The sequence below is a fragment of the Amphiprion ocellaris genome, chromosome 18 (assembly GCF_022539595.1).
Source record: "Amphiprion ocellaris isolate individual 3 ecotype Okinawa chromosome 18, ASM2253959v1, whole genome shotgun sequence".
NCBI classification, from domain to species: domain Eukaryota; kingdom Metazoa; phylum Chordata; class Actinopteri; family Pomacentridae; genus Amphiprion; species Amphiprion ocellaris.
Genome location: NC_072783.1, coordinates 31,101,101 through 31,111,393, shown reverse-complemented (window position 1 = coordinate 31,111,393; position 10,293 = coordinate 31,101,101). Strand labels below are relative to the sequence as shown.

The 10,293-nt window shown below is 38.0% G+C and overlaps 1 protein-coding gene across 2 annotated transcripts; it reads right to left on the bottom strand.

Moving 5' to 3' along the window:
- Window positions 1-3,531: 3,531 nt before the first annotated feature.
- On the bottom strand, window positions 3,532-9,694 carry bub3 (BUB3 mitotic checkpoint protein). Of its 2 annotated transcripts, XM_023290813.3 has the most exons (8): window positions 9,527-9,693; window positions 8,226-8,420; window positions 8,064-8,133; window positions 7,787-7,938; window positions 6,999-7,157; window positions 6,685-6,862; window positions 6,286-6,502; window positions 3,532-3,914 (listed from the first exon to the last, which is right to left on the bottom strand). In XM_023290813.3, exons 2-8 carry the CDS (start codon window positions 8,418-8,420, stop codon window positions 3,905-3,907), a joined length of 981 nt encoding a protein of 326 aa, XP_023146581.1. In that variant the 5' UTR covers window positions 9,527-9,693; the 3' UTR covers window positions 3,532-3,904. The 2 variants fall into 2 exon arrangements, with proteins under 2 accessions (XP_023146581.1, XP_023146582.1); XM_023290814.3 differs by lacking the exon at window positions 3,532-3,914 and having other exon boundaries at window positions 6,282-6,502; window positions 9,527-9,694.
- Between the last annotated feature and the right edge of the window lie 599 nt (window positions 9,695-10,293).

The following is a 10,293-nucleotide window of genomic DNA, read 5'->3' as shown; positions in this document are numbered from 1 at the left end:
TCTACACTGGATTTATCATTCATTTAACGTTATCTTCATTGAAAAAAATGCTTTAAAAAAATACGGACATTTCTAAGTGACCCCAAACTTTTAAATGGTTGTGTATTTATACAAACTGAAGGTTTTCATCTGAATCCAAATACCTTGAAGAAAGAGGTCACTGTGCTGTCTAATTGGAAATGTACCACGCTTCCACACCAGAGTATTATGTTGAACGTCTACATCCACCCAAATTCAGGAGTTTTAGTGAGATACGTTGTCATATAAATCTTTTATAAGTTACACACTACACAGATTAATAATAATCATTCATATAGGGAATTTTGAGACAAATCACTTTGCACATCTTTCATAAACTGTTCAAACCCCCATAAATAAACCATTTGACCTCTCATCCTCTGGAATAGAGCTGCAGAGCATCAGAACCAAAATCCAGTTTTTACCACTTTAATAAATATGGCAGTTGCAGACTTGGTTTATTATGACATGATAAACCTTCAACAGGGCTACCATCATGAAACTGCTTAGCAGAGGTAGATCGCCACCCACATGCTGATGCATCAGCTCCTAGATGAGACATTTAGTGGCAGAAAGTAACTTTACACTTGAACAATTTAATGCACTTGTTTTCTGCTACTTCAGTCTTCAACTTCACTACAGCTCAGAGGCTGATACTCTACTTTTTACTCCACTACATGTATTTACCATTTGTTACGTTGCAGGATAACATTGTAGAATATAATCACCAAATAAATATGATGTACTGTTAAAGGTTAAAATAAGACTTTATTGATTTCTACGGGACCAATTAGCTACACTGCAGTATATCGAGCATTTAACACTGACCCCATCTCTAGCAGTTGCAGCATTTAAGTGACGTGTGTAGCATGAATCATCAGTAATTATAACCCACTAATATAAAGCATATTACTCTAAAGGGGCACTCTGCATGATGAGGACTCTTTTGGTAGAAGTATTCTGGTATATTTATGCTGACGTAGTATTCCTACTGAAGTGACATTTTAAATCAGATGTTAACTGCACTACGTAAACCATTTGAACATTTTCCATCGTTTCTGATCCTTAAGTATCTGCTGTACTACAGTGATTCTGAACTTTCTGCCAGCATTATATTACCAATTCATAATATCTTGCTTTTTTTGTTTATTAGAAGAGGCCCCCTCTACTATATTAATGCTGATGGGTTATTATAAAGTGAGCAGGTCAAATGATAATTTAATATTTAAATGAAAGCAAAAAAAGGTGTAAAAATTACAATTAGAGGAATAAAAAACACATTACTGCTTCCCGCCAGTTTGTTAACACTAAATAGAATCAAACAATATTCTTTTTATTTTACACTTAGGTTGCTGCACAGTTTTAACAATCCAGATATAAAACTTTAATTAGTGAAATGTTGATTGTAACTTTATATTGATGAATAAAGATTCTGGCATTGTTGCACTACAGCCCTTTTACAAAAGGTGATTTACCTTAAAATACAAACTGGAGGAGGATTTGTCGCAGCTACAGGCATGTTCATGGTTATAAATTACAACCCAAAATATGTCTTTTAATGGCTTATTACTTCCCCTTCAAATATCCCAGATCTTCAGCTCTTTATGCATTTGGGTTCAAAAACCATAGAAGTATGTCATAAAGTCTTTAGGAACCCATTTGTAATCAAATTATTTCTGATGTGAAATAATAGCACTGCATGCTTATTAAATATTACTGAACAGTTTCATATTTATTCCTTGAAGTCATGCATTTACAGTTAAAGGAAGATGAAACTGCATTACAGCATGCTGTCACTGTTTCTCTGTTGTGCAGTCAGCAGCAATGAAACAAAAGACAAATCAGAATAGAGAGCACTGTCAATATTTTCCTGATGCATCATGTGATTTCCCCATTTCCCCACAGCTCATGAAAGACGGTATCATCAGCTTGATATAATATTAGAAACCGGTCTTGAAAGATAAGGTGTCTGGCTGAAGGTCATCCGTGCCCTCTTGAGTGAATATAAGAGCCCTTTGTGGTTGGGTTAAATGCACCTGACAGGCTGTTGGAGCACAATCACCCATTTTAATTGTCATGTAATGGTTTCATGTAGAGCCAAACTGTCTGCAACACTTCAGTGGTTGGAAACCAGAGCCTGGCCACACAACCACAGATGTGGTTATCTGGATGTCCACTAAAGTAACCAATGAAAAGAGAGAGAAAAATCACCCTGGAGAGAGCTCTGCAGAGACATGGTTAGAGGAAGATGTTTACAGATAAAGCAACAGAGTTATCTGCAGCAATTTGTTAAATTACAGAGCTTATCAAATCCTTTATGGTATCGAATAAAAGCGGAACACATTTGAAAATCTTTGTGTTTTAAGCTTGGAGAAATACTAATTGCTTTAATGCACCTGACAAACTGGCTGCTAAATTACATTTTTGGAAAAAACAGCTACCCAGTCCAGACAAGAAAACCTCAACAGTTATAATGCACGCTCAAAGAATTCAATTTTACAATTTAGCGGAAGCCAAAGATGGCAGGAAACAAGGTAATTCACAAAGCCCCCAACAACAAACTCCTGGCCGTCGTCCGTCTGCTTCATGAGCAGTAATTATGTCTCAAAATGAAAGCCATTTCATATTAAGCTGTGGTCATAATCCAACGTCAAAGGCAGACTCATTATCGACAATCATGGGAATTAGTTACATCATTTCAGCAAACCGAACTAATCATTTCCAGGATACCGCACAAGCAGATAGAGCCATTAGAAAAAAAATTGGAGCTCCTAAATAGAATAATTGACATCTATATCTTCTCTGCTGCTTTGGCTGAAGGGCTTCAGAAATTGCATTAGTTGTCATTGAAAATCTGAACTGAGGGAAAAAGACACCACTTAGACTTTTGCAGGGCTTTGAGCTGCATTCACTGTTCTCATTCTTATATTGCCAAACGCTGCATTAAAAAGGTCTGTGCTTCATCTCACTCTGTCACCAGCGTAACAATCTGCAAAAACGGGAGCAGATAAACTCAGGAATGATGAATTTTTGACAAATGCTAGCCCACTGAAACATCTCGTCATCCTTTATCTTTAAAATGAGTAATATGTGTATGTATTCAACTTAATCTAACGAGTTGGAAATAAACCAGAATTTACTCCCTAGGATACTTTCATTAAAAATAAGAGAAATCTTTAAATGAACCCGAAGATATTTTAAACTTGAATGTGAACCTTTAGTTTTCCTTGTCAGTCAGATGTGGCCAGGTCATCTAGTTTAGTGGTTTTCCCTCCCAATTTCCACTAGTAATAAAGAAGCGTCTAGTTTAGGACACAGACCTCTGATGTCTATCAGCACAGGTCACTTTGTGGGGGCAAGTGGAGCCCTCAGCAAGATGAGTGGATCATCACTTTCCCTCAACACATCATCAGGAGAACAACCTCTCCTGCCCCGACACATTCCCAGCATTTCTCAGGTGTTCTTTCATGCAGGTAGCACATGTGACAAATGTCAGAGTATGAAACGACTTCATGATGTTGGTCAAAATTTGTGTACTTCTTTTTATTCCACTGCCAGTATCAAACACAGTCAATATTAAAAGTCTGACCCAACAACGTCATGGTAAAATGCAAAACCAAAACGACCAAGGAAGAAAAAAAAAAAGAGTCAAAAAGGTACATATAATTCACTTTTAGTCAAGAAAGAACAAGAAGACAATACTTGAAACAATGAAATATTTAACATGAGCCAGAAAAGAGAAGAGACCTTACTTACAAAGAAAAACTGGTGTATTGGAATGGAAAGAAATGAAAGGAAGCAGTATAGTTATGGTACACTGGATGCCAGCAGATAACCCCAATGTGATAAAGGCTTCATATGCAGAAGGAACAATTCCACGCTGCACTTAGGTTGACCTGTAAACCAGAAACGTGAGGAGAGATTCAATCAACTTGAGCAATCAGTGAATGGATGCACAGACAAGCAACATCCCAATCGTAGACTACAGCATATTGAGCCATCCTTGAGTCAATAAATATGGAGAAATTAGTCTGAACAAACATTTTGAAGTAGAAGTGATTAAAAACAACTGCTGCTGCTGCTCTCTAAATTTCGGAAATCTGCTGATTCTTTCAGTGAAAGAGCTGAACACAAGTTTAAGTGCCATAGATTTCATCCTATTCTTTCATTTCACCATTACAGAAACAAACATCTGCTAAAATAACATTTTTCCTTTTTGTTTTTTCTGACAAATCATTTTTGCAAACACTAATCAATTCCTCCCAGAAGTCGATTTGAAGGAAAACAATTTAACCAAAAACGGAAGGAAAACAAACCAGAATTTCTGGTGTATTTAAATGCAAATCCAAGCACTTCCAGTTCGTACTGTTGGAGTTATTAATTTCTTTGCACATACTGTGTACAAACATTCATAATAATTTAGCGAGGGTGTCATTACAGTTGCTTTTTAGACATTTCAGTCAATTCTTTCCTCATTAAGTACAAAAAAGGACTCCTGAGCCCCACTTCCACTCAGTGATTTATCAATGCCACCTGTTGTTCAAACAGCACTCTGTATACACCTGATGCAAAAACAAATTACAGTAAACGTCTTTTAATTAAGATTACAGTTTATTAAAATTGTAATTGACTGTCCAAACTTTGCATCTCTGAATATTATAAACAATTTCTTTTATTTTTATTCTCTTCTCCCAGCTTCTTAAATGTGACAATTTGTTATATTTCTTAGTCTTATGTGATTGTAAACCTAATATCCTAATATCTTTTGGTTTTGGACGGTTGATCAGACAAAACTAGCAATCTGAAGATGCTACTACCAACTCTGAGTACTTGTGATGAGAGCTTTACACAAATATTTGACATTTTATAGAATAATCATTATTAACCAACAGATACCCTGACTGAGATATACGGAGAATCACTAAATTAACAACTGCATTTCAATTTGCAGTGCAGACAATATATTTTTGGCCAATTACACATTTTTTGTTTTCTGGGCTTCGCAATTTACATCAAAGGCTACATTAAACAACATGAAAACCTTCAGCTTTAAATGGCAAATAAATTTCGGTTGGCAGTTTGTTCATAGAGCTCACATGTAGCTCAGAGGTGCTACTTTGACAGAGGTGAAGATATCTGTATATATGAACAGTGAAGAGATGACCATGGAAATAATGAGAGGTAATATTGAAGCTAAAAAAGGAAAATCTACCACAGATATACAGTGTAACGTTGGTTTGCCAAAGATAACAGTTGGGCATGTTGTAAAAGAACAACAGGTTTGCAAAGGACACATAGAAAATATCAAACATCCTGCGAGTGGAGTGCTGTGGGTGACCAAAAACCCTTTGCACAGTGAAGAAAAAACCTTAATGACTACACAGGAATACGTCAGGAATGCCCCTCAGCCTGTAGGGTACATGTTTCATTTTCACATAAATACTTGATCATAACCTAAAAGAATTTACCACAAAACGCAACCCCAATACCCTCAAACAACAAAAGGTCTGGTGGCTAACCAGTAGAACAGTGGAGCAAAGTAAGAAAGAGAAAGCACTGGGATAAAAAGGAAGGGCGCATGACCCAAAGAATTTCACCTCATCTGTCATACATGATGGTAGTTGGTGGGCTATGCTGAGGTTTAGGAATGCATGTCTGCCGACAGAAATGGCAAACTGCCATTTATTGATGAGTTTGCTGCTGATGGAGTCAATAAGATGAAAGCTTATATTCAGCCAAATGCAAAAATCAGTCAACTGATCTCAATCAGACCGAACTGAAAACCAGCAGAATGTAAAATCCATCATTTTATTTCTGTACTGAAGCACAAAGGCTGAAGAACGAAAAAATGTGTAACTGTCAATTGGAATACAAGCCATTTCAACACCAGCACAAATTGCCTACAAAAAAATACCACCTGGCTATCTTGGTTTCAGCAAAAATCTTAAGTTTCTAGTTTCATAGAGGTAGTATTCATTACAGGCTTACTGTAGTGAATTGCATTACATTCTACAGCAGGTTTCTATTTGTCTGGTCAGTGACACAGCCAGAGATACACAAACTGGAGGGCGGATTTTCAAGTTCTCATCTGTCTATCTTTCAGCTGTCGGATATTGAAAAGTGGATGGACAGAGATACAGATCAGCATATGCTGCAGCTGGACATGCTCCTTGTAAACAGACCTGCTCAAAGATTCAGGAGGTAGCAACCTGCTATACTATGTTAGTGTGCTAGTGTGGGCACCACAGTGTGGGGAGGAGGACTCACTTGGGCTTTGTCTCAGCATCTGTGACTTGGCGGATGAAGATGGCGTCCTCTGGATGACTGATGTCTCCTTTCTCATGCATATAGGAGGAGGCGATTGCAAGCATGGTGCCGTCATTATTGAAGGCCAGTGATGCAATGCTGGTCGGGTAACGGTGGAACTGACACAGACGCTTCTTGTTGAATGGGTCCCAGATGTTCACAAATCCATCTGAGCCACCTGGCAAAAGGAGAGGCTCAAGGTCAACCTCAAAAGTTATGTTGCTGCCAAGATATGGATCTTTATTAGCCGAGTTCCACAAGCAATCTTGGCAGCTCAATGATAAAAGGTCACAGCAAAATGTTAAAAAAAAAAAGGAAACAAATATTTGCTTTTGTCAAGTATGAACTAGCCAATCGTACCTGTGGCAAAGGTGTTATGAACACTGTGAAATGAGATGGCATTGACAGGGTAAACCTGCTCAATTCCATCTTCCTTCAGCCTGTGGCATTTGAAGGCATACTTCTTCTTCTGAACCTCCTGGCTTGGGTCCAGGTACTCCACAGCTACACGTCCCTCGATTGAACTCAAAACGTAGCCCTGAAGCCAAGACAGAAAATATGAGGTTACCATCTAACTTCCACACATGAAGAATCTGTATCGGTAACGTGATGCTTAATTAAGAGCTAATTATTAATTCTGAGTACATTTTATCTGACTCTAACTTAAATTTTACCTGCTTGTTGGGGAAGGCTCTAATGCAGCGAGTTTGATACTTGAGACTGGATTCTCTCCTTTGCTGTACATAGCCCATGTTCCTCAAATCCCACACCAGGACTCGTCTTCCAGCTGTGCCAACGATCAGCCTATCTCCAGCCACAGAGAGGGTATACACCTTTCACAGACACAATAAGTATGAGACCAGAGAAAGACATACCACTAGCAACGCTCAGAGTATTTGATATATACACACACAACATTATACAAACACGTGACAAACTAACAATGAAATAACATCCTCTTTATCGAGGTAGAATACTACATTTACAAAGTTTCTCTTTTCTTATACATTTAATTTAAATAGATAGCTTTCTGGCAAGCATCTATAAAGCGACCGTATTATGTAGCAGTGGTAGGTACAAAAGTGAAATTACAACATAATGTACATTTCTGTTCTCAACTAAGGTCCTACTAGTGTATTCTTTAAAATGACTGTTGAACATTCCCAAAAAATGTCATGTCATTGTGACTTAAATTATCATCTCCAAAGAGGTTTAGATATGAAACCTTCAACAAAAACATGCAGAGAAACTAGCAGGCGGTTGGCTGTTTCTATGTTCCTGCAAAAAAAAAAAAAAAAAGTCAACAATACAATCCTGCACATTTGTGATACCTGTTATACTCAGGTACACACTACTTGTAGGATTTAGGTGACTCCGACATGTCAAAATAATTTTTATCATTTAAGACACAATTTGACATTCATCAACATTGTTATGCACCAGTGTGACTCTGCTGCTCTACCTTTTCAGGCTGAGTAAAGGTGCCAGCGTTGCAGGGTGTCCGTGGGTCCCACAGCCGAACCGATCTGTCCCAGCTACCCGTTACCATGACGTTAACTTCTGGGCAGTACTCCACACAACGAATGGGGGCATCGTGAGTTCCAACTATTGTATCTGTTTAGGAAGAATATTACACAATAGAAAGTAAATAAACAAAATCAACACTTTCAAATTGCAGTTATAAAGCTTTGTGATAGATTTAAGCGATTTCATCCGTTTCTCAGAGGCTTGTGACATACCTTGGTCTGTGTTTAAATCATGAGTTTTCAGTTGTGCATCTAAACCTCCACTCCAAGAATGTGCTGGGTCCTGCAAATAAAAGGTGACATTATCTGTATGTACCACAACTCCAGGCTATGACATAACAATTGGGAACCTAAAGAAAAAAATCTGTGACCTACATAAAAAGCACAGTCAAGAACTGGAGCTGTGTGCTGGTACTTCATCCGCATAGTGTTTCCTACGACATCGTAGAGACGCACGGTGCAGTCCCAGGAGGAAACCAGGAGGAACTGGGCTGTGCTGGGGCTGAACTTGACAGCAGAGATGCCATCCTCTGGTCCCTGGTTCAGCTTGTACTCATTTGAGCCAGTCATCTGCAGAAGACGAAAAAATGCCCATTAATCCTAACCTGAAATTAAGTGATTCTCCAAGATCCTTTGAGGGAAACCTAACTGACGCATATTAACCACATATAATAAATAGCATTCAAGATAGAGCATAAACAATAACAGTTGAGGATGGAACACTACACTACCACATAATTCTATTCCATTACAAACTACAGCTTTTAAAAAATGTTGGAGACTTGACATGGAACAACTCTTGCACTGTCTAAACATTTACTTCACCATTTCTATCTCTAAAGATGCTTCACAGATATCAAATTCACTGCATGGACTTTGTCTGGAACTGCCTTACATTATCCATATAGATACCCGAAGCAGAAGAAAAGAAGCCAAAGCACTCACTTAAAAAATAAACAGTGTTATACTCAAGGCGAGTAAAGATTTTTGACTAATACATATAACTGACGGCCTACTTTGACATTTACAAGTTAGACTGACAACAAAACATTCACAATTGTGATTTGAAACCCAAACGTTGACTGTTGTGAACAACAGGCTTTTGTGGTGACCGTAAAGAGTAAAAAAAAATACGTTCCACAACTTTTCTCATAATATTTGATAATGTAACAGAGCTGAATAACAAAACAGTTATTAGTAAATCTTTATCGATTCACGGAATGATATGAGTTAGCTACCAATACAGCTGGAAATGTATTGAGTCAGGCAAATGAGTTATGACATGTGAGTCTTCTTTTATGTTTGGAAAAGCATCTAATCATTTCCATCTTAGAGAAACTCACTGGGAGTAAACCACTAGCTTGTTGTTAATTTAGCCTAGTGACAGACAGGGGCTACATATTTAGCTAACAAGCCCACTTAGCTACTTAGCCTGCTACAATTTATGTTAAATAACGCGTTTTGTCCTGTTGCGAAAGCTCATGTAACAATTACTTTACTTTTGTAGATTCACGATTGCATTAGTTCACATTTTACACCGTGTACACGCTTTTCCGTTAAATCCAGCAATTACACCAAGCCCACTTCTACTGCCACCGGTGTGTGTGCTAACGCTAGCTCGGCACAGTAAAGATAGCGGATACAAGCCGTAACATGAGACGTTTCACTCGACTTACCGCTTCAGTTTGGTGTCGTTGGGACGCAAACGATTCTCTTATAAAACGAGACCAAATATAATGCCTTGGTTTACTATAAAGTATACAACATATAACGTAGAAAATACTCGAAAGCCAGGTGGCTGCGTGAAGCTAGCTCCCTTGTAAGCGCTGCCGATGCTCCGCCGGATGCTGATTGGCTAAAGCGAAAATTCAAGTTCGCGCCTGCGACTTCATTGGTTGAGTTTACCTCAAGGTTACTTCCGTTGTCTGTACACAGATCACATGACACAGGTCTGCTCTCCGTCACTCTACGGGCAATGATTGCATGCAGCGTTTTTTTTTTACTGAATGTGAGTAATCATATGTGTTTCATTAAGGACATATGTAATGCAGGTATAATAAAAGCACTGTAGTATACAATAAATATGCACAGAATGCAAAATAAAAGCAATAATGGCGTATTGTACGTTTTTGGGCAACCAGTTGATTGCTAGAATAGGAATATCAAAGGATTTTTCATCAAGTTAACTGTCTGAGTTAGTACTATTTCCACAAGCTTGTTTAAAGGAGATTTATGTCATTCTGTGAAGTGGACCACTTTATTTTATATAGCTTCCCTTTACATCCAAAAGACACACAGTCTCTTATAGCCTGAGCCAACAGGTCAAATGTAGCCTGGTCTATTTTAGTCCTTTTCTCAAACGCAAGCCATAAAGAATAATTATTCAACTCTCTAAACCCAATATTAATATGGTTAAATTTATGAAAAATTAACAAGACTGGCT

What these genes read in the sequence shown, in the direction of transcription:
- bub3 (XM_023290813.3), bottom strand. Translation starts at nt 8,420, where the DNA reads ATGACTGGCTCAAATGAGTACAAGCTGAACCAGGGACCAGAGGATGGC. An exon ending in TTCTTGACTGTGCTTTTTAT is followed by an intron (nt 8,134 to 8,225) that starts GTAGGTCACAGA and finishes TTTTATTTGCAG; the next exon opens with GACCCAGCACATTCTTGGAG. An exon ending in CCTTTACTCAGCCTGAAAAG is followed by an intron (nt 7,158 to 7,786) that starts GTAGAGCAGCAG and finishes TGTCTGTGAAAG; the next exon opens with GTGTATACCCTCTCTGTGGC.